The 25,156-nt window shown below is 39.5% G+C and overlaps 1 protein-coding gene across 6 annotated transcripts in view; it reads left to right on the top strand.

The window, feature by feature from the left end:
* NHSL1 (NHS like 1) overlaps positions 1–25,156 on the top strand; it is a 220,008-nt gene that overhangs the window by 112,316 nt on the left and 82,536 nt on the right. Inside the window, exon 1 of one of the 6 annotated variants that reach the window (XM_017665057.3) lies at positions 4,315–11,766. The exons of 4 other annotated variants lie outside the window; for them this stretch is intronic. Coding sequence is in view for 1 of the 2 variants with exons in the window: in XM_017665048.3 (XP_017520537.3) it covers positions 11,751–11,766 (16 nt within the window). In the remaining variant the exon portion in view is untranslated. Of the gene's footprint in view, positions 1–4,314; positions 11,767–25,156 lie in introns of those variants that run through there. One more of the 6 variants, XM_017665048.3, reaches the window with a different exon arrangement.

The following is a 25,156-nucleotide window of genomic DNA, read 5'->3' as shown; positions in this document are numbered from 1 at the left end:
AATAGAACACAAATAAATATCAGCCATTACTATCAATAGAATTGTAGGTGTTTTCTATTAGAACTCACAAAAGCAGTCAAAGGAAACATAAAAGAGTACAGAATAAAACATCTAACATAAAGAATGGAGGAGGAGGAATAAGAAGGGAGAGAAATAAAGAATCAATCAGACTGTGTTTATAATAGCTTAATAAGAGAGTTAAGTTAGACAGTGAGATCATACAGAAGCTACACTTGAACCTTTGGTAACCAAAAATCTAAAGCCTGCAATGGCAATAAGTACATATCTTTCAGTAATCACCTTAAATGTAAATGGACTGAGTGCACCAATCAAAAGACACAGAGTAATAGAATGGATAAAAAAGCAAGACCCATCTATATGCTGCTTACAAGAGACACACCTCAAACCCAAAGACAAACATGGAAAAAGATATTTCATGCAAACAATAGGGAGAAAAAAGCAGTTGTTGCAGTACTTGTATAACCCAAAATCAACTTTAAGACAAAGAAAGTAACAAGATAAAGAAAGACATTACATAATGATAAAGGGGTCAGTCTAATATATATATAATATATATATATAATATATAATATATATATTATATATATAATATAATATAATATATATTATAAATATATATGCACCCAATACAGGAGCACCAACATATGTGAAACAAATACTAACAGAATTAAAGGAGGAAATAGAATGCAATGCATTCATTTTAGGGGACTTCAACACACCACTCACTCCAAAGGACAGATCCACCAGACAGAAAATAAGAAAGGACACAGAGGCACTGAACAACACTAGAACAGAATGACCTAACAGACATCTACAGAACTCTATACCCCAAAGCAGCAGGATACACATTCTTCTCAAGTGCACATGGAACATTTTCCAGAATAGACCACATACTAGACCACAAAAAGAGCCCCAGTAAATTCAAAAAGATTGAAATTCTACCAACCAACTTCTCAGACCACAAAGGCATAAAATAAGAAATAAATTGTACAAAGAAAACAAAAAGGCTCAAAAACACATGGAGGCTTAACAACATGTTCCTAAATAATCAATGAAGCAATGACCAAATTAAAACAGATCAAGCAATATATGGAGGCAAATGACAAAAACAGCACAAAACCCCAACTTCTGTGAGATGCAGTGAAGGCAGTTCTAAGAGGAAAATATATAGCAATTCAGGCCTATTTAAAGAAGGGAGAACAATCCCAACTGAATAGTCTAAAGTCACATATTGAAACTAGAAAAAGAAGAAAAAAATGAGGCCCAAAGTCAGCAGAAGAAGGGACATAATAAAGATCAGAGAAGTAATAAATAAAATTGAGAAGAATAAAACAATAGAAAAAATCAATGAAACCAAGAGCTGGTTCTTTGAGAAAATAAACAAAATAGATAAGCCCCTAGCCAGACTTATTAAGAGAAAAAGAGAATCTATGCACATCAACAGAATCAGAAATGAGGAAGGAAAAATCACAACAGACCCCACAGAAATACAAAAAATTATTAGAGAATATTATGAGAATCTATATGCTAACAAGCTAGAAAACCTACAAGAAATGGACAATTTCCTAGAAAAATACAACCTTCCAAGACTGACCAAGGAAGAAACAGAAAATCTAAACAGACCAATTACCAGAAAAGAAATTGAATCGGTAATCAAAAAACTACCCAAGATCAAACCCCTGGGCCAGATGGATTCACTGCTGAATTTTATCAGACATATAGAGAAGACGTAATACCCATTCTCCCTAAAGTTTTCCAAAAAATAGAAGAGGAGGGAATACTTCCAAACTCATTCTATGAAGCCAGTATCACTATAATACCAAAACCAGGCAAAGACCCCACAAAATAAGAAAATTATAGACCAATATCCCTGATGAACATAGATGCAAGAATTCTCAACAAAATATTAGCAAACCGAATTCAAAAATACTTCAAGAAGATCATACACCATGATTAAGTGGGATTCATTTCAGGGATGCAAGGATGGTACAACATTTGAAAATCCATCAACATCATCCACCACATCAACAAAAAGGACAGAAACCACATGATCATATCCATAGATGCTGAAAAAGCATTCGACAAAATTCAACATAATAAAGGCCATATATGACAAACCCACAGCCAACATCATACTTAACAGTGAGAAGCTGAAAGCTTTTCCTCTAAGATGGGGAACAAGACAGAGATGCCCACTCTCCCCACTGTTATTCAACATAGTACTGGAGGTCCTGGCCATGGCAATCAGACAAAACAAAGAAATACAAGGCATCCAGATTGGTAAAGAAGAAGTCAAACTGTCACTATTTGCAGATGACATGATATTGTACATAAAAAACCCTAAAGACTCCATTCCAAAACTACTAGAACTAATATCAGAATTCAGCAAAGTTACAGGATACAAAATTCATACACAGAAATCTGTTGCTTTCCTATACACTTATGATGAACTAGCAGAAAGAGAAATCAGGAAAACAGTCCCATTCACAATTGCATCAAAAAGAATAAAATACCTAGGAATAAACCTAACCAAGGAAGTGAAAGATCTATACCCTGAAAACTACGAGACATTCTTAAGAGAAATTAAAGAGGACACTAACAAATGGAAACTCATCCCATGCTCTTGGCTAGGAAGAATTAATATTGTCAAAATGCCCATCCTGTCTAAAGCAATCTACAGATTCAATGCAATGCCTATCAAAATACCAACAGCATTCTTCAATGAACTGGAACAAATAGTTTTAAAGTTCATATGGAACTGCAAAAGACCCCAAACAGCCAAAGCAATCCTGAAAAGGAAGAATAAAGCAGGGGGGATCTAGCTACCCGACTTCAAGCTCTACTACAAAGCCACAGTAATCAAGACAATTTGGTACTGGTACAAGAACAAACCCACAGACAGTGGAACAGAATAGAGACTCCAGATATTAACCCAAACATATATGGTCAATTAATATATAAAAAAGTAGCCATGGACATACAACGGGGAAATGACAGCCTCTTCAACAGCTGGTTTTGGCAAAACTGGACAGCTACATGTAAGAGAATGAAACTGGATCATTGTCTAACCTCATACACAAAAGTAAATTCAAAATGGATCAAAGACCTCGAATGTAAGTCATGAAACCATAAAACTCTTAGAAAAAAACATAGGCAAAAATCTCTTGGACATAAACATGAGCGACTTCTTCATGAACGTATCTCCCAGGCAAAGGAAATAAAAGCAAAAATGAACAAGTGGGACTACATCAAACTGAAAAGTTTCTGTACAGCAAAGGATACCACCAATAGAACAAAAAGACATCCTACAGTATGGGAGAATATATTCATAAATGACAGATCTGATCAAGGGTTGACATCCAAAATATATAAAGAACTCATGCACCTCAACAAACAAAAAGCAAATAATCCATTTAAATAATGGGCAGAGTTGCTGAGCAGACAGTTCTCCAAAGAAGAAATTCAGATGGCCAACAGACACATGTAAAGATGCTCCACATCACTAGTCATCAGAGAAATGCAAATTAAAACCACAGTGAGATACCATCTCACACCAGTTAGGATGGCCACCATCCAAAAGACAAACAACAACAAATGTTGACGAGGATGTGGAGAAAGGGGAACCCTCCTACACTGCTGGTGGGAATGTAAATTAGTTCAACCATTGTGGAAAGCAGTATGGAGGTTCCTAAAAAAACTCAAAATAGAAATACCATTTGACCCAGGAATTCCACTTGTAAGAATTTACCCTAAGAATGCAGCGGCCCAGTTTCAAAAAGACATATGCACCGCTATGTTTATCGAAGCACTATTCACAATAGCCAAGAAATGGAAGCAACTTAAGTGTCCATCAGTAGATGAATGGATAAAGAAGATGTGGTTCGTATATACAATGGAATATTATTCAGCCATAAGAAGAAAACAAGTCCTACCATTTGCAACAACATGGATGGAGCTAGAGGGTATTATGCTCAGTGAAATAAGCCAGGTGGAGAAAGACAAGTATCAAATGATTTCACTCATATGTGTAGTATAAGAACAAAGAAAAAACTGAAGGAGCAAAACAGCAGCATAATCACAGAACCTAAGAATGGACTAACAGTTACCAAAGGGAAAGGGACTGGGGAGGATGGGTGGGAAGGGAGGGACAAGGTGGGGGGGAAAGAAAGTGGGCATTATGATTAGCATGTATAATGTGTTGGGGGGTGCACAGGGAGGGATGTACAACACAGAAGACAAGTAGTGATGCTATAACATCTTAATATGCTGATGGACAGTGACTGTAATGGGGTATGTGTGGGGAACTTGGTGATGGGGGAAATCTAGTAAACATAATGTTCCTCATGTAACTGTAGATTAATGATACCAAAATAAAAATAAAAATAAAAACAACAAAAAAAGGAAAAGGCTCAGATCTGTTGGGCATATTCACAGAGGAGGATCAGAGAAGACTCTTTCTGTGGGATGCTCTGTTCCCCATGGATCTTGTAACTCTGTGATTATCATGATCCATGGCAAGATGCCACTCTGAAAGTGGCCTGCCAATTTGAAGAATCATTTTCTTGCTTATTTTTTACTTCTCAGGACAGGGAAAAAGACTGAAGGAGCTGAAATGCTGTGGTTTCCTTAAACCATTATTGCAAATCCTATGGGTCCTGAAATAACTCGCTATTCCTGAAGTTTCAAACTGTCTGACTGCTCAGAAGACTTGGCAGTTGAAAGGGAAATGATGAGCTCCTTCCTTTAAGGGCTGTCCCCAAGGTTTAAGTGGGTTAAAAGTTGGAGAATGTGGTGATTTCAGAAATAAACTAACCTTTTTATGGAAATCCTCTTGCATTTTACAGGGCTGTGAAGTTTTCAAATACATAGTTGGCTTTAAAATAAAAAAAATCTAAATTTATAGTCTTAAGTAAGTGAAATATCGAAATGTTGATTATCTGTGCAGAAGTTGACAAGAGCCTGGGCATTTTAACTTGGTGCATATTCCTTTTAATTTTTAACTTTTTATACCTTTTATAACTTTTGCTTGAGGATTAAGAGTAATTATAGTCCAATTCCTCCCTCTGGCTATGGGCTTATGTTTTATTAACAAGTTAATTGTGCCCGAACTTGTGTTCCTCCTGGTCCGCTCATACATGATGTTGAATAATTCTGATTTGTGGACGGACTTCTCTTCAGCATGATTTAGGACTGTGATTTTGTGGGCAGGAGAGATGCACCTGTTTCTGTGGTTGAAGGGTGGTTATTGTTTTGACTTCCTCAGATTACTCAGATGCTTGGGAGAAAATGATCCAAATGACCTGTGTATTTTAGGGGAGTTGCATTTTGTTTTTGGAGGGGAGTTGCCATCGTTATGTGTGATTCTGGGAGTAAGTCCCTCAGCATGCACATTGATGAAATACGCAGCATGAAACGTATGAGGTTTTTTTTTTATGCACTTCAACCTAGACTCTCCAAAATACAGTATTGGTATATCAAGCATACTGCTGGTGGTAAAGCTTTCATAGAAGTAAAGTTCAATTTTATTGGTTTTTCTTCTGTTTTTCTCCTGTAATACGTTTCATTGTAATTTCACTATGAAAAGGGATGTGGGGTCATTATTATGGCATTTCTTGGTATCCTCCCTACAGCTGGACACATTGACTTCAGCATTCTGGTATGAATACTTCCAGAAGAAGTCTTTGTTTTTTCCTAGTACCATCATCCTTCAAACATTTAATTAGGGTGGATGAGAATAAGAAAAACTGCTTTCTGAATTTGCTCTGGTACACTTGTCTTGAGAGAGAATGGTGTTTGTATTTGTGGGTCTTTTTTTAGTAGTGTTCTTTTTTAATTAAGGTAAAATTGACGTGTAACATTGTTAGTTTTAGATGTACAACAATGATTTGATATTTGTAGATAATGATAGTCTATTAATCTGTAAAGAAAGGATGATTTTTAAAAATCCCACCATAAATTCTGTTAATGATCAGTAACTATTATTTAATAGTGAGGTTCAGTAACAGTTGTATGTAGGGGAAATAGTATCTCTTTAGTTTTAAGGACTATGGTAAATATTTTTTGACTTTTCATAGGAATCATTATGCTATTAGATGTGTAAAGTATACAGGCTTTATATATTTTCTACCAGTTGCTATCAGGTGAAGTACTACAGTATCAATAATTCTGGTTTATACTACAAACACTGATCATTTATTATGTTCCAGGCACCCACAGGGCATTGGAGTGAACGAGCAGGTCCCTACTTTTAGGAACTCTCATTTTAGATGGGCAGACAGAATTGTGACACTGTCATAGATACATAAATAAAGTGCCATGGTGACATAGTACAGGAAGGTTTGATCTGCTAGGGGAGAGAAGCCCTGTCAAAGGAGGCTTAAGAGAAATAAAAGCAGGCTCTGGGTGTAGCGGCTGCATTCTTGACAAAGGAAATAATGGCCTGATCAAAGATGGTGGAGATAGGAGACCACATGGAATATGGCACAAAGCCTAGTGACAGGGCCACTGCAGAGCCCATGGCCAGACAATTTTGGGAAAAGAATTGAGTGCAAATCCAGAAGCGCCTTTTTTCTTTTTTGCTAGATAAAGAGTTTGGGATTTCTCCTTACCTTGCATTTTTTACATAAGTGGAAACGTGATTTTTTTTTTTTCCTGTGGGAAGGAATGAAGCGATAGGAGCTCTTCTAGAGAGATGTAGTAGGTATGAAGGTGGATTAAGAGGTCAGGTTTAGAAAGAAAAAAACTAAACCAAAACTGCTACAAAGGCTAATGGAGTGCTGTAGCTTAAAGAGACCTCTCAGGTACTGCATTTCAAAGGCACAAAAGGGCCGGATGAGAGAAGCAAGGCTGCCCGGGAAGGACTTCTTCCTGCTGCCGTGGCTTCGGAGGTGGACTGTGTGCCCAGGGACGAGGGTGGCCTTTCAAGCTGGAGCCTGGAGGACACCAGTGGGTTCAAGGCAGCTCTACACTGCCTTGAAGAGACATCAGGAGAGGCTGTAAGATGATCTCAGCTAAGAGCTCAGGTCGACTTGGAAACCCATTATTACATTCCCTGGGAGAACAGAACCAGAGGGACCCGGGGTTCTTGGAAAAAAGAAGGTCACTTGGATGTTAGAGCTAGGGCTGCCGTGAGAGCTCACAGACCGAGTTCATGACAAGGAACCAAATGAGGCTGCTTTCTTGGTGATGAGGTCGAGAAGTCCAGGCTTGGCTGTGAGGAAAAAAACTTGAAATAACCCAAAGAACTGGCTCAGGAAAGCATATATTTAAATGACCGGTTGAAACAGAATCCCCACGGTTCCTGGAGGAAATACGGTGACCTGAATGAGGCCGCTGAGGCCAGAAGCCATGGAGAACCCCAGGAAGCATTTGCTGGCCTCTAGGAGCTCCATATTTGGTCTGAGTCCAGCACAAAGCAACCTGTCTGTGGAATGAGCCAAGATTTAGATACCTAAGAAAAAATGGCTGCAAAGAGGGTGAAGTTGCCCTTGGGATCAAGTCCGTCAGTCCTGGCTCCAGACTACAGAAAAACCAAACAATATACAGGGTCAGGTGGTGATGGGAGGACACAGTATCTAGAACAAAGACCTGTGTTCCAGATTTCACCGTGATGAACTTAGTGCTGCCTACAGAAGTGGCCAACCTGAGGCCGGCCCCAGAATCAGAGACTAGTGTTTAACTAGTTAGGGAAAACGTGAAATTAGCCCATTTAAAGGTACCGTGCTATAATTTTTTCCTTTGTTTCTCTTGGGCCTTTGGCAATAATAGGTATATAGAAAAACCCAGACTGAATCTCTCTCTCTTCTACAATTTCAAAATATTGGTAAAAACGGACGTATTCTAGAAAGACTTTGGTAAGATGTTCAGATGGTGCTCTTCAGCCCAGGACACCAGAGTTGTATCTTCTCTGGTCATTCTAACCTGAAGATTATCGGAGGCTTTCCATACCTTGGGTCTCTTGCAGTCTAGGGGGAAATGGAAAATGGTGGTTGGGAATTTGTCTTCAGGCTCCTCTGACTTTTAAAGCACTGAGAAGTCTGCCTAGAGATACAGGTAAGAAAACAGGCCTTGCCTTGTGGAATACTTTCCTAGTTGATGTGAAACAAAACCTCACAGGGGTATGGAAGGGTTTCTCCATTTTTATCTGACTTTTGGTAATAGTCAAGATGCATAGGGAGAAAATACGGTTTGTTTGTTTTTCTTATGTAATTTTGTTATGTTTGTTTTGCCAGGAGCAAAGCAGAATTTTTGAGCCCATCTAGACTCACTAATTCTGTGTTATGCAGATTTCATTCCTAATTTACCCATATTTCCACTGTTTTACTGAACACCCTTCCCCCCCAGTTTTTTTTTAGCACACAAATTTCATAGCACTGGAGTGGTTTAGCCAAAATCTGAAAAATTTTGGCTGTGTGCATGGCTACCACTCCCTCTGGCCAAGATAATAATGTTAAACTTTAACATGATGTTAGATGTTGTAATCCTACAAGGGGAGAAAGTGGTTGCAGCTCGAAGGTCATGGTTGGCACAGGCACCCTTGTCCTGTCCAGAGGCAGTACATTCTGCGAGCATGCATCACCCCAGGCCCATTCCCTACATGCAGGCTTCCTAGGCATATATTTTTTCAGTCTTTGTAGCCATAGATCAGTGGTGGCAGATAATGGTAATGTTCATGAATAGTTCTCCCTTTTTTCCCCGTAGTTTGAACAGTGTGCCTTTTCATGTTTTAGTTCTCCAACATATTCTGTTGTTTGATGGGGAAAACCGGAATTTTAAAACATTATGATCTTGTATTTGATATTAATAAAAGCCTGTTCCATTTCCACTGCCTGAGTTCAATGCTGTGAACTTCTCAGACGGTGATTCCTGTAATTGCACTAATTTAGTAGAATAGAACATGGTATCTGAGCTGTTTAGAAGTACTATATTATAGGGAGATTTGTTTTCAGTAAAAAAGTAGTCACTGCAGTATGGAAAAAAACAGGTTTAAGTCCATGTAATTATAAGTTGACATTAGTATAAAAAGAAAAAAAAATTATGCCTCTTCTCCCACAATTCTTACCTTGCTAAATATGTTAGTTTTCTAGGGCTGCCATAGCAAATTGCCACAAAAGGGGTGGCTTAAGAGAACAGAAATGTATTCTTTCACAGCTCTGGAGCCCAGAAGTGCAAAAGTGAGGTGTCCACAGGGCCTTGCTCCCTCCCCAGGCTCTAGAGAAGAATCCTTCCTTGTCTCTCCAAGCTTCTCATGGCTCCTGGCATTCCTTGCCTTGTATAACTCCAGTCTTTGACTCTATATGGCCTTTGTTGGGTCTCTGTCTTTACTGTGTCTTATAAGGACACTCTTGCCATCCTTACTGCCACCATAATCCAGTGACATCTCATCTTGATCCTTACCTTAAGTACATCTGCAAAAACTCTTATTTCCAAATAAGGTCACATCCTCAGGTTCTGGGCAGAGAGGAATTTTGAGGGGAGAGACTATTCAAACCATTATATTAAATTATACATGTTTTAAGCTGGTTAGTTAAAGCAGCCTAGCTCAATGGTAATAGGCAAGAAGTTATCACTAATTGCAATTAACTTAGTGTATTCTTCTATTATATAATTTATCAATTGTGTTATAGTTATTTATTCACCCACCTACTTCTTGCACTCAACCTTGAGAAGGCAAAGTCTGTCTCTTTTCCTGATTTAATGTATCTAATGAAATCCTTATATATACTGTATTAATATACATATCTATATATGTCAGAGCAAAAAATTAATGAGGTAGACCAGAAAGATAGAATCTTAGATTTAATTTAGTTCCCACATTCAATCCCTGCATTTGTCGGTCATTAAGTTCTGTGGAGTCCAGCTAGGTAATGTCACAAGATGTAGCTGCAATCAGGTTCTCCTTACTTTCCAGCTCAGTGTTCTCCTTAGCATATAAAGTCCTTTCTATATTAAAGGGTTTAACTGTAAGTATTCATGGAGTGTTTTGAAAGCAAATAATCACCCCAAACCAGCAACCTATGTTTTACTAACTGTGGTTCAAAAGTCTTAACTCCCCAAGGTGTAGGATTTGTTTCTGTGTATGCAACTTAAAAAGTTGAATCTAACCCACAAGACTACTTTCAGGAATACCTTTACAACTTATAAATCGCACGGAAGACCACTCAAGACAGGAATGGACAAGGAATGACAGTGACCATCCATAGGGAGGGTCACATGGTGAGATGAAAATGGCTGGATCGAGCTATTTGACTTTGCTCTTGATGCAGTGGCTACTTAGTTGGCTAAACCACCTTGACTCTGAACCAGTCTACCAAATGCTCATGAGCTTTAAGGTTCCTTCCAGTTCTGTTTTAAGAGTTAATATCACTGTCATTCCATGTACAGGGTTTTTTCAACCCAATGGCTTCTGCCTAAGGACCTCTCATATTTTTTTATGGACTAGTACAATGGCGTCCTTATGGTGGTGGACTCGCTCAGTAAGCATTGCTGGTGATACTAGGAGACGAGTAGAAACCCAACTAGAGCATGCTGAACCCTGTGTTGAAAGCCAAAGACACGGAACATTCATGCTATTTACAATGGCTGCAGTGAGCACCCCAGGACACAGACAGATAGACTGGTTCTGTGAGTCAGTTTCCTGTATCCTGTGGAGTCAAAAGGAAGACCTGCACACAGCGTTGGGCCTTATGAACAATGGCTGCTTCCTGTGACCTAGAGACTCAAGAGTCTCTGGAGGCCCGGGGCCATTGACAGTTCAAGCAGCACTTTTAATCGGGGTGCCCCCCAGGCCATTTGTGTAGACTGTTTCTTTTCAGCTCCGCAATAAAAGTCTTTCTTTTGCTTTTTAACATGTGTTAAAGAGTTTACAGTAAACCCTGAACTCATCAGAGTGAATTTAGCTTTTCAGTGGAGGGGGGGAAATTTAATGATCTTATTATGACTGCAGAGAGCTAGAAATTCACATACGCTAACACAGACTTAAGTATATTAATCTTTGTTTACTCATCTGAAAAATGTCAATGCCCTAGAAGTGTGACATGCTTTGCATTTTTATCCTAACACTCAGGTTTATTTTATTAATAGTAGTAGTAGTAATAGTAGTAAGGATAGTCAAGACTTGCATAGTGTGTAGTGTTTGGCACTGTTTCAAGTGCTTCATATATATTCACCCATTTATGTAGAGTCAGATCGCTGTGTGTAGTGTCATATCATAATGTTTAGTGCTAATTATGCACCAGTATATGGGTTGTTCCACATCAGAAAAAGATCTGTGTGTGTGTAGCAAAAGAATAAGGAAATCAAACAACTGCAGTCATAATTAAAAGGGAACAGTTAAACTGAATCAAATGGTTACTTTTTTGTGTTGATCACGTGAGGTGCCACATCTGCCATGGAAAATGCTGGTAGATAAGACAAACAGATGGGCTTGCCTTTGAGCTTCTCTGCGCTGGACTATAGGGACAGAGACCGCTCACCCCAGCTTCCCTCCTTCTCCAAGATGATCCTGGCTGATTCACCAGTGTGAAATAACGTATGAGAGATAGGGAGGTCCCGTATCAGCAGCTCAGCCCAGAGAGCTGGGGACTGGGCAGTGGCTTCCTGTAAGCACGGGCTGGCTGCCTGCCGCGGCTCTGGCAGTGCTGGGGAGGTGGGCTGGGAGACAGCTGTGCCTAGCACTGCAAGGCTGCGGTGGGCCGAGCTGACCAGCCCCTCCATGGAACCGCTTCACAATGTTCTGCCTGAAAGGTGAGGGGGCTCTGGGTGCGTCTGGTGGTGAAGTTATCGTTAGAAAAGGTGTCATTCAGCACCAGAGCCTTAATCAGAGTGCTACTTCCATTAAAATCAAAGTTTGAGGGAGTTCTGTTAAGTATGAAAGTGAAAAAGTCATTGTTCTTTTTTTGGTTGCAAACAGGAAGAAAGACCTCCTGCTGGGGAGATGGAATTTTCTTTTAGGCAGAAAGGATATTTCTCTCTTTGGATGTGTTTTGGCATAGACAAAAGTAGTTAGAAGTTCTGCGTGAAGGGGAAGAATAAAAGTAGGAATAGTTTATAGTTGTAGTCCGAGCCTTAATAGAGAGGTTTTTGTAGGATGAGCTAGCTGCTCGCGTAAAGGATCAGAGTGAATAGAAAGGAGGGAAGGCTATTGCTTTAAACTTTATGTGTAAATTCAGAAATGAAATATTACTATTGAACGTACTTCCTATTCTAGCTATGTATGGATTATAATATTTTCTAAGAACTGTAAGATGGTGAGTTTATTAGTATATGTAGCAGTTCCCTGATTAGTTGGGGAGTGTTTTCTCTTTTGAGGCAATAATTTTTTTCTGCAACTCTATTTTCCTTCAACTCTTGTAATAATGTAATTAATGTAGGCATTAGAGAGTGTGTTTGTCTATGAGGACGTTGGAATGGGAGAGTTAAAATGAAAATCCTTAGATCTGGAGCAGACTATTTTGTTCATATCTTTAAGTGTATGTCATTCTGATGATGTCAAATTCTTGACAGCTTTTCAGTTTTTAGAAATAAAGTGGTCTTGGCTGGCTTGCATTGCCCTCAGTGTATTAAAGAGGTATAGACATGGATTCACTAGTCTACACCTTTACAGTTTTAATCATCTTTTGACACCTTTAAAACCACCAAAGTCTTTAATGATAAACTTTGAGCTTGGTGTATTTGTTTATATGGTTGCTACAAATTTGATAAAATCGAGGGGGTGAAACAAGAAAGACAAGAATTCAACTAGTTCTTCCTATAGAGAGTATCTAGTTACAGTGGATTTCTAAGGCACTGCACAAGGCTGAAGTGAATTTGAATATTTCTGAAGAATAATTTTAGGGGAAATGGGTGATGAGTTCTCATGATGATGTTTCTTAAAAAATTGTTTGCTCAAGAAACAATGTAACTATGAAGAACCAAAAATTAATATTACTGAATGAAGATGCGTGCTAACCTGGTGTGGTTTCCAGTGTCGGTGAAATCATTGTGATCTAATGATAGCTTCAGGTTTAGGATTTTTAATTGAATGCAGGTGTGGAGTTGTTGCAGGATATGATTTCTGCAGCTTCAACATATTTGTCTCCACCCATTCCCATAACAGCAGTTTCATTTTATTAAAGAATCTATCAATTTCATGGACTCTTAGTTTCCGTGGTAACTTAGAACATTTCGGAAAGTCAAGTGAATGGCATGTAATGACAACTGAGTACTTTTATGCTGAAGTGTGTGTTCTAATCAGGAATCCCGGTGCTTTTTAAAGCCCACTTTCTGATCCCCCAGCAGCCAGGACACACAGTTGACATTTTGCTCTTTCCCTGTGATTTATAGCCTCTTGATTTACAGTAATGATTTTTAGGTTGCCCTTTGTGTTACATATGAGGCAAATGCATGACAAAGTAGTGGTGAGTGAGATCAGACACAGGAATGTTAAGGGCTCTTTGCTGGTGCTTTGTGTTCTTACTGTGTTTGTCTTTCCCTCCGTTGGAGATTTTTCAGAGGCTTTCATTAATTGGCCTGTTTCTATGGCTAGTTGAGGTCCTAGGGACTATTGCATTTGTGGTTATGATTCGCATTGGCATCAAAGGAAAGTTGATTACCCTTCTTTAGGGTTAAGTCATTTTCCTCTGTGTATCTTCTAATTGTTGAAAGAAAACATTCACATCAGACGGCCTCCCACACTGATGCACGGTTTCCTTTTATCCATGTAGATGATTTTCTAAAGTCCTGTTGACAGCTTTGGCCAGTTTGGTGCTGGAAGTGCCTTCTTAGAAGAAAGATGGCATCTTAGTCATTGCTGTCAGCTCGAAGAGTTCATCTGCTTACAGCCACTCTCTACTGTTGCCATTGAAGTAGCTCAGATGTGTTCACTCCATCCAAGTTCATTTTGTCTGAGCAATAGCTGAGCTCCCAGTCTCTGGGAAGATATTCTCTTCAGATGTCCTGCCAAGGTCTCTGTGTTAACAAAGCTATGGTGTGGTGTTCCTTCACTGGGGAATCCGTGATCCATCGTGGTCTGGGAAGTGAGTTTCTGGCCACTTAATGGTAATATACCTAATATATGTAATTAATCATAATAATACGGTTAACAGCAAACCACCATACATAAACTATGTACCATTCATGGACTACTCTATTCAAAAAACTAGAATAAAAAATTTTACCACTAAAATTGCATGGAACATAATTAAGTTTCCCTGAGATGATTCAGAATGCAAATTTTTTAATTACAGTACAGTATAAAGCTTCATTTTGATAAGTATTAATTATCTTTGCAGTGCATCTTTGTGAAGACTATTTTTTTCTTTTTAATTTCCAATCCATCACGGGTATTCTGTAAAACGTAAAATCATGTGTTGCGTGTTATCACCACAATGTCAAACAGCTATAAAAGCCCTTAAACATTTAATCTTATTTCCTGTAGTAATCTTGTAGGCTGGTAGGAAGCAGTGGGCTGACTGGCACAGGTTAGTAGACAAATCTGTGTTCGTTTCCTAGAGCTGCTGTAATACATGACCACTACGTGAGTGGCTGAAAACAGAATTTTCTTCTCTCCCAGTTCTAGAGGCTAGAGTGGAAATCAAAGTATTGGCAGATTCATGCTGCCTCTAAAATCTCCAGAGGAGACTCTTTCCTCGCCTCTCCCAGTCTCTGGTGGCCTTGGTGCTTCTTGGCTAGTGGCAGTGTCTCTGCCTCTGTCTTCACCTGGCCTTCTGCTGTGTCTCTGCGTCTCCGTGTCACATGGTTTTCTTATAAGGACACCAGTCATTGGATTTAGGGCCCACCCTAATCCAGTATGTGGCCTCATCTTAACTGATTACATCTACAAAGACTCATTTCCAAATAAGGTCACATTCTGAGGTTCCTGGTAAACATGGCTTTTGGGGGAACATTGTTCAGCCCACAGGAGTGGACCATGTGTGAAATCACACTGATTGAGGGTAGCTGCCTTGATAATGCATTTGAAACCTATGGTAATGCAAGTTTTAAGTTTAAGACAAGTTTTGTATATGTAGGCAGAAGGGTTGACAATGTACCCAGTATGATCAGACATGCAAAAGAAATGTTGCCTTTTTGTTTCCTATAAAGGATCCAGTTTCCTTCATGAACTCTTATCTTGCTGAGAAAGGGAAAAACAAAAAAACAAAAGTGAACTGGGTTCACTGCGGTAAACTCAGTGCGAGCCAAAACCTTAAACAGTTGCATTAGATAGCTCAGTCTTGTTGGATGACTCAGTGTTTCAGAATTCTGTTATCCTCCTTCTCTCCAAAGCTGATTGTGTTGCTAAGTCTCCTCTTATTAATATAACAGAAGTGATGCATGCTGAATGACATACTTTTGAATCATTGCCTTGATCATTATGTAATCTTACAAATTGTAAAGCAGGATATCTCCGTGTAGTTGAGTTTAAAAAAATAACACGTTTTTAAAACAGTGCCATTGCTCATAATGGATGAGTACATGTGGCCTTTTGTGCTCTAAGAATAATTTCAGTATGTTTTATGAGGATCGTGGACCTAATGTTTCTGAATTTAATGCTGGGTTTTACCTGGTCAGCATTTCTTTCCAGGGATTTAAACCTGGCTCTGGTGGTAGACTAGATTCTTTCCCTTTCTCAGCTCATATATGTCATCCAAGATCTGGAAATCTAATTTCACAGGTCAGAAAAGTGGTGGATTCTGTGGAGTGGGTGTATTCCAGCTGCCTGCATGCCCAGCATGGTAGGGTCCTGTCTATATCTTTTTCTGCTTCACAAGTTGCAGATTTAAGAAAGCCTTTTGGTTGTCTAATAATAGCAAAGAGTTATGTTGGAGATTATAGCTATGAACTATCTCAGGCATGTGCTTCTGCTCCCGAGAGGGCAGCTCATACTAGAAACTCAACTCTCTCCTTCCTCATCGTGTACCCTGGAACAGATCACAGGCCTCTTTCCAGTTGTCTCATGGATGTTTTGTATGTAAAAGAATTCCTTAGATTCTTTTCTTGGCAGCATTTGGAAAATAATGTCTGGAATCAGAAACAGATTTGTTATTTCTGTGCTGAAACAAGTGCATTTTTCAAGTTAGCTTGCAAGCAGCCATTTGCTCTGGAAGGTCCCCACCCCTTCTTAAATCCAGTAATAAACTGTCAAGTAAGCACTGAGCAAAGTTTATACTATTTTACTACTTGATTTTGAGCATGATTTTAAAAGACTTTAACAATCAAAATGCAAAGTGACCCTGAGAATAGTGCATCTGTGTGAATCTGGACGTTTTCCTGTCATACATTCAGAACTTTGAGTTTTACTTAAATTAGTAGCAGCTTTTAGAGCCATAGACCTGCAATTCTCCCTAATTTTCCCTCTCCTTTCATTTAAAAATTGCATATAATTGTTAGTCAATAACCTGCAGCTACCGAGGGGAATTCACATTTGCTTAATCTGCAATTTAAAGTAGTACTTTCAGTAAACACTGGTGATACCATGCATTTTTCAAACTGGTGGGCAAAGCCCTTGAAATTTAATAAAGCTAGCCCCTTATTTCCTTTTGTCTTTCCCTTGAAAACATTATCATGCTTTCTAGTTGTGTTCCTTCCACTACTAATCAAAATCCTGCTTTTAAATATGTTGCAGTAGAAGCCAGATCACCATGCTGAATAGATGACATAATATAAACTAGAGGATGCTATCCTTCAGGAAAGAAAGAGCAGTTGACAGAGCTTTGCTGCCTGAAGCTCCCAGAGCTGGGGGTCTGCTTGTTTCTGGAGCATGCTCTGTGCGAGGTCAGTGCTGGGGGTAATTTGGTGCAACTGAATCAAATGACTTGCATTACCAAAAGCACTGGCGAAGGTTTCAGTTAAATTCTCCATTTTAATATCCTCTGTTCCATTTTTACCCATTCTTGTTTCCTTTATTTGCTGATATTCTTGTCTCTTTTCTAGTTTTTTTTCTCCCCCCCGCCCCCACCCGCCATCCTCCTCTGATTGCCCGTTGAGGGAGCTGTATTATGCCTGAGGCAGATTGAACTCCCTCTAGTTACGAAGGTGTGATCAGTAGTCAGCACACGCTTTAGTAAAGGTGATAGTTATTAGACGAAGGCAGATGGATCAATGTGATATATGCAGTTTACCACCCAGGACGTCATGTCACCATCATCAACCAGGCACAAAGGTATGCAGGGGTATGTATTTTTCTGTTTTTAAAATTAGAAGAAAATACTGCTGATAACGACCTAAGGGTCTTTAAGCAATTAATAGCTTTTGCATGATTAAACAGCTTGGTAAGATTTTTCTACTGGGGACGCTGGGTGGGAAGATGGATAGTCTTAAATTGAAAAATGTCAGTTATTTTATGAAATCATACACAGCAATTGAATTTGAGATTAGGAGGTCTTAGTTTTACAGGCAATATAATGACAAACTATTTGGTATAATGTTAGCAGTGTTATCCTCCATCTGCTGATTACATGACATTTATCAGGCTTTGTTAACTTAGATTGGGTTTAGAATTTTTATTGTTACTGTCAAAATGTGGCTAATACTGAGAGCCATTGAGACAAAAGATCATGCTGACTTGAACTCTGGTTTAATTTGTGGGTGGAGGGTGTGCATGGTAAGAGAAATGTGAAACCTCATGGCTACTTTTTTGGGGGGGATGTCGTCTTATAACAAAAAGATAAAAACTTAAAGCGAGCTTTAGGAACTATGAGTTGAAATACAGTTTAGGGGAATTTGTATTTAAGTAGAGAATAGTTTTCAAGGGTATATGTTTGTTTTTGAGAAACTTTGCGAGACAGGATTTGAAAACAAAAGAGAAAACCTCTCCTTTGATGAGCACAGGAGGACTTCAGGCTTCCTTGTTACTGAAACTTTTAGGATGAAAGTTGTGACAAATGCCTCTGCTCTTCTGCGTGAGCTGCTTTTCTGAGGAGAAGTGGAGAATGGATGGCCCTTGACTTCTGTGGGGTGCGCTTGGGACAGGCAGGCAGAGGGCATCCAGATTGTTTAGGGCGGCTTCATGGGGGCAGGTGGAGCCCAGGAGGTTCCAGAGTTGGTAGAAGATTGGCTGGGGAAACCGATTTTCCACCCCAAGTTGAGAGTCCTGACTTTTCTGTTTTGAAACAGAAAAGGTTCCTCAGCAAATATAAAGGGGGGCCTCAGAAAATGCCTTGAGATGAGATGAGATGTGATGGCGCGGCCAAAGCAGGAGGTAGCACTGGGGGCACTCCATTTCTCCTTCCTTAGCTGTGCCCTACAAATGCGGATTTTTGCTTTATATAGACCCTTTCCTAATTTTAAGAGGACAAGGGAAGCTCTGGTTCCTTCTTTTTTCCCTGGAAAAATGTTGCTGTAACACAATACCCAGTTTTATGCAAAAAAAAAAAAAAAAAGCCAACGTCCCAAAGTGGCTAATGTATATGTCTAAATTCATCCAAAATTTGCTGATATTCTGAAATACCTCCATAGTTCATTATATCTGACTAAAATGTTTTGATAGAATTTGAGGTGTATTTATTCATCATATAATGATGCACACTCCATCCCAGCCCCTACCCATTCCTAGGACACCTTCCATCTCTAGGGCTCCTGAACTCCCCCCCTGGGTTTCACCAGCACCACCTCCAGCTGCTTTTCTGTTCTCATGTATCCACTCAGGGTGGGGTGGTTCTTCTTCCCCAGGATTGACTCTGAAAACAAAGCAAAGCCAGAGACTTTCAAAAGGGTTTCCCTACTAATCATGACCCAAATAACAAAAGTAATGAAAAGGCTAGTAAAGAAGATGCAGTAAGTCCTAACTCTATCCATTAGTTATAAGCTTTAGAAAAGATCTTAGCTGTGAGAATAGAAACTATCTGATAAAATATTGAGGGCTGAATAATATCTTGTGCAAAATGCTGGACATTTTCTCACACATGTATAGTAATGTTATTTAAATTTGACCTCTAAGTGCTTCATAAAGTTAGTGATTGGACTTACCTTGGGCTTGTGAAAGTAAAGACTAATTTGTACCTTCATTTGCAAAAATGATGTAACCATAAAGTGAGAAAGGCATATATATATCTTTTTGGTTTTTCATAGCAGCTTATTTATACTAATTTTTGTAAAGTTTTCTGGAATCATGGTGGTATAAATACACCCAGATGAATACAGAGTATTATAAGTCACATATACTGGCAAATAAATGTTGTTGCAATACAAATAAAATCATGGAAACCAGCAAGAGTATCCTGATATTCTTCTAACTGCTCCAGCAGAAGTGTTTGCTGCCACAGCAATTGAGATGAAAACTTTCCTTTTTGGAAATGTTTCCTGGAAGAACAAATTCTTAATAAAAATTTTAAATAAGATTTGGATGGCTCATAGGGTAACTTTTATAAAATGGTTTCATTTGCATTAAAATCTCCTTAATCACTAGGTCATTTCTCTTCTCACTATATTCCTCTTCTGTCAGTAATTGGCCATCCATTTTTTCAGCTCAGAGAGAATATGTTAGTGAGTGTAAATGCTGTCCAACTAAATTGTCAATAAGTTACAATGGAGTTTTAAAACAAACAGCATATTCGAAAGATGACATTGTCTATCCTTCCAAAATGCAGAGTCCATGCCAAAAGGACTGAATGCAAATGAGTAAGTTTTTGATGGCTTTAAGCATGATTTAAGTATAGAACAGTTTGATACTTGCCGTAACTTTTAGGTTTGGGTTTACAAGACTACTTTGTAGAGATGGCTTCTTTTCAGTCGCCCACTGAGAACATCTCAAGCTTAAACATCCAGTGCCCTTTCGGCTTCCCACAGAAAGTTAATGTTGGCATGGCAAGTATCACACATCTTTACTTGTATGCTTTTCGGCTCCTGGTAACAAAGTTGGCTGAAACTAAGTCTGTCTTTCTTGCTGCCCACCCCTCACTCACCTTCATGGACTCATAGGACGGCCCCACTGTTGGCATGTTATCTGCAAAAGATGAAGTGTCTGAGAGCTGAGGGGAGATACAGGAGCCCCTAAAATAGATGAGATGCCTTTGGCACATGACATACCAAAGGGTTCTCCCACAATGCTATTTTGGACTGTGTTTGACTCAATTTTCTTTACTCTAATTTCCCCTTTCCCTACTTTGACATTGGAAAGTGACCTTGAAGCTCAGTGCATGAAGAGCAGCTACCTTACTCTGTCTCCTGCTTGATACTGGCCTCTAGCAACTCTGTGTGATTTCTAAAATTAGGTCAGGCTGTATGGATGCTCCATAAAGAAATGAGAGAACAGGTTTCTCTTTGCCAGTGGAGTGCTTCCCTAACTGCACAGCAAGAATTCTTACTTTAAAATAGTTCTGTCAGTGTCAAGAATCCTTTGCTATTTTCCAAAGCGACTCTAATATTAGTAATAAAATGGTAATTCCCAGATTTCTATCACCAGCCTATACCTCTTCCCTAACCTTCAAATACGAATATCCAGCTGCGTACTCCACATTTCCAACTGGATGTCCAGTAGACTTCATCAACACATCACAACGCCTGGGCTCCCACTACCTGTGCCCCCACATCCATTGCTCTGCAGCCTCCCTCATTTCTGTAAGTGGCAAATCCATCTTTCCAGTTGCTCAGGCCCAAAACCTTATAGTCACCCATGACCCCTTTTTCTCTCATGCCTTACATTCAATGTGTCATAAAATCCGATCGATTCTATTTTAAAAATCTTTTCCAGAATCTGACCACTTCTCACCACCTCCCTCCCTGAGTCTCACCTGGACTACTGTCATAGTGTCCCCTTTACAGCCTGTTTTCAACCCAGTAGCCAGAGTGAACCTTGAAGCATGAGATCGTGCCACTCCTTTGCTCAAAACTCCATTTCAGAGTAAAAGCTCAAGTCTTGGCAAGTTCTCCTTATTTTGGGAGTGTCAGTCACAGGCCAAAACTAAACCACAGAGGACAGGGGTTGTTTTCTAAGCTACAGGACTTGCAGCTGTATCAAATCCTTTAGTCTGGCAGAAAAGGAAAAGGAGTCCCAGGCGAGTCGTGTTCTTGTTCGATGCTCATAAAAGGTATGATCCGTAATGAGAGTCCTTCATCTTTCCTGCCAACGAGAATGAAGATCATCCTACCCTATCTCATTTTACCAGTAAAGGTAGCAATCTGTGTACTTAATGCAGCTACCGAAGATACATCTTTAGGCTTTACTGAGTAAGTTTGATAAGAGAGTTTTGGTTGGAATTTGGGAAAATTGATTCTTATGGCTTTTTTGATGGCGATTAAGTTAGAACAAAACGGTAGGGAGCCTATCCAAATTAGAAAGCCAGCTTAAATGTTTAATAAGCAGCTCTGTTTTTATTCTTATGCATATAATTTGTTTTGCTGAGCTTTGGTATGTTATAAGGAATGTAAAAAAGTCCTCTCATGTTAAGCAGCGTATTTTACTCTTTCATGATACCCCAACTTTTTCTTTCATAGCATTATTAAAATGGGTGACAGGTCTGCCCCCGCTCACTGAGTGGGATTTGCCTCTTCTTTGAGACATGTACCTCTTTTTGTGTGTGGTAGTGATTGGTACCTTTGCTACTCTGCTAGATTCTAAGCTTCCTGAAGGCTTAGCTCAATGACTTGACCAAGAAGGAATTCCATTTGTTATTTGTGGATTAAAGGAATGAAATGTAATATTTCATCTAGTTCAGGTGAAAAGGACTTCAGCCATCACTCTCCATGAAAATACATGGACTTTTTTTGAGGATAGTTCAAAATATAAAAGTGGATTTTTCTTCTTTCAATGGGACTGAAAATATGCAGGCAATAAGCAGAGCAAGAAGGATTTTTAACTTTGAGAGTTTTATTTTCTATAGCCATCAGATAGAAAAATCTAATGCAATGATTTTGATCAGTAGTAGCTTATAAGAAGGGAGGTTGGTCATCAAGGAGGAGAAAGGTTAATGTGTTTCTAGAAATTCAGACATTCAGAACAAATTATTCTAGGCTTTGTGGTGACTTGAGGGGAGGAGGTATGTTTCTCAGGTACCTTCTTGGTGTTTGAAGTGGCAGTCACCATCAGGGAAACGGCCAGTTCCTGCTGGTTCCTCTCAGTGGTTCTGTTTCTCTTGACCAAGGGATTGAGGATTTACTCACTAAGGAGAAACACACCTTTATCTAAGCACTTTCTTCCCTCTTGGGTTTTCAATTAAAAACAACAAAAGAGAAACCAAAATACTCTAATGCATAGTCTGGCGAATGAGCAGTTGAACAAAGACAAAAAAAGAAAAGTGGTAACATTTCTTGAGAAATATGGGATTATTTTTTTCTCTTAGCACATCATCATTTAAATATGTGAGCTTTCATTTAATATCTATTTAAATATTTCTGTTGAAATTTTATTTCATTTGCTTCCCATCCCTCTTGTCCTAAGTTTTCACATCCACTGGATTATTTTCTAGGGTTCCCTGTATGCATTTCATTCCTTTCTGTTAACAACCCAGGTTCCCCATCTTCTCTGTAAATATGCCCATAATTTGATCACTTTGTTTTTCTATCCATATCAGGTACTATGAGAACAAACTGGTTATTATTCAGGACCTTATGTCAGAGTGCACCTAGAGATACTCTGTTAATGTCTGCTGAGTGGTTGAGCGCTTGGCTGCCTTAGGGACTTTGTTCCCTCCCCTTTATCTCTGTGAACTGTTACGGTTATTAAAAGTTACAGGAACTTTGACCTATAGGTTCTCTTTCAGCTCAAAAAAATAAGAATGATGGATCCATCATTTTAATGGCCATTTACATGAGAGAGAGTTTCTGATCCTGAGTCTATCATTTACTGACCCTGAGGAAGCCACCTTACCACCCTGAGCCATTTTCCCCATCTATTAAATAGAAGTGACTGCCCTGCCTGCTCACTGGGGTGATTTTGTGGAAATCTAATGAGAAAGGTGCCTGGAATGTAGGGGTAAAATCGGCAATCCTTTCTGCCCTCTCCTCCTATTCTCCCAACTTGCTGTCAATTCCACCTGTTCGGTATGGGCTGGAACCCATCTCTCCTCTCTGTCCTCTGGGCCAGCATTGCAGTAGCGTGGTGACTGCTGGTATTTCAAGCTTTTTCTTCCATTTCAAGCTCCTAACTCACTGATTCTAGGCCAACTGCTTTCTAGCCTTACTCCAAACTCTATCTGGAATGTGAATACTGTAGCTCGTGCATTTCTCCTTGGGTTAACACTCTTCAGTTGCCCCATCCCCACTCCACCTCACCCCTGTATCACTTCCTTCAGGAGCTGGTCAACAACTTCCTTGGCATGGCGTAGAGGAGCCTTCACGAAAGAACGCCTCTCTGTTTTCCTCTTCAGCTTCAGTTCTCACTGACCTCCTCCCCATCCACATTCACCACTTCTATTTGTTTTTCTTTGCATGGCCAGAACCCTCTGCTTAGAAGGAATATCTGTTTTCTCCCCTGGTCATCAACCTAACATTTAGATTGGACCGACAGGACTAGGTTCTGATGTTATCTCCCCTTGGAAGCCCTCTGAAACTAACAATCCAAAGCTGGTGTTTAATTTCTCCTGTGTTGTCATAACACATCATATATGCTGCCCATCAGGTTGTCATACTGCTGTCTGTTTTCATGTGCTAGGCAAAAAGGGCTGGGAGCAGGGAATGTGTATTCTCCATTATCCTTGATGTCAAGAGTCACATACATGTTGGCTGAATTAATTCATTAACATTTGGAAATCTTTAATAATATGAGGGAGAATTTTGGTGTATTATCTGGCTTAGCATTAGAAGCCAAACAGAAAACATTACCTTGTCCATGTTTAAAGTTATGAACAGTTTATACCTGAGAGGCTGTACCTCTTTTCAGCTGTTCTTGCTAAATAATTTCTAAGGAGTTTTGAAATGCACAAAGAATTTCAATCAATATTATTTACCTTGGAAGGAGAAGTAACTATTCCAAGAAATCCTAAAGTAATTCAGATTTTGCCTGGGAAAACTGTGTTTGGGATGCAGTAACCACAATATTCTATAGGAGTAAATAACATGGATGTTGTCAACCAAAACTAGGTACTGAGACTAGGGATGTAGTATTTATTACCTAAAGTAATGGAGCAAACAAAAAATATTAACCCATTCAAGAAAAGCACAGATAAACAATGTCATGGTTGATCCATAATTGATTATCAAGGCAAAGTGGTCAGTTTGAGTCTTCTGGAATCGAGGAATCCAGATAATGGGAAACTCCATTCTACCGTCTGTGAAAGGCATAATATTGGCCCCCATGACTTTCATCCCCTGCTGTCATGCCTGTCACTGTGTTACACTACGTGGCAAAAAGGGACTTTGCAGATGCACTTAAGGTACGACTTAGTGACCTCAAGCAAGGGAAAGTAGCCTGGATTATCCTGGTGGGCCTAATGTAATCTCATGAACCTGTAAGGGCAGGGCTTTGTCCCAGATTATGGTGAGGGGGAAGTTGGACAGATTCTAAGGGAGAGAAAGATGCAGTGAGTTGCTGGCTCGAACATGGAAGGAGCCACTAGGAAACCATGAGAAGGAGCTGAATTCTGCCAACAACTTGAATGAGTTTGGAAGCAGAGTTTCCTCCACAGCCTCCAAATAGGAACCCAGGCCAGCTGCCGCCTTGACTGAGGCCTTATGAGACCCTAAGCAGAGAACCCAGCCAGGCCTGATGGACTTTAACAGACTTGTGCCATAATAAATGGCACAAGTATGGTTTTAAGGTGACAAATCCATGGTAATTTGTTACAAAGCAGTAGAAAACTAGTGCACCAACAAAGCAAAATAAAAAATGGGCTGGGGTATGGGAGCTTCTGGGTTTGGAACATCTTTTTAGAAAGACTTGCTCTGCAGTGGGCCTTAATCTTGAATGACCAAGTCTGAAAACCCTAAAATTGAATTCCCTTTCCAACATCTGTAAGAAGGTCTTTATTTCTAGCTGATCCAGGAGCTTTTCCTGACTTCCGGAATGTCACAGCTGATCCAGGCATACACTTGAGTGTGTCTTAGACCTGTAAGGGCTGCAATGGAAAATTTAACCAGGGGGGGGTCATTCATTGTTATAGGCTGACTTCATGCAGGAAAGGTTAGCAATAATTAATCAGAGGACTGAAGGTTGTTTTTCGTAGTAGAATATCAAAGGCTCATCCTCAATTTTCCAAGTGCTTGTAAAAGTAGGACATTTGAA

Source organism: Manis javanica, chromosome 13, assembly GCF_040802235.1.
Source record: "Manis javanica isolate MJ-LG chromosome 13, MJ_LKY, whole genome shotgun sequence".
NCBI lineage: Eukaryota > Metazoa > Chordata > Mammalia > Pholidota > Manidae > Manis > Manis javanica.
The sequence above is the reverse complement of the archived record's forward strand: the minus strand, read 5'-3'. Positions and strand labels throughout refer to the sequence as shown.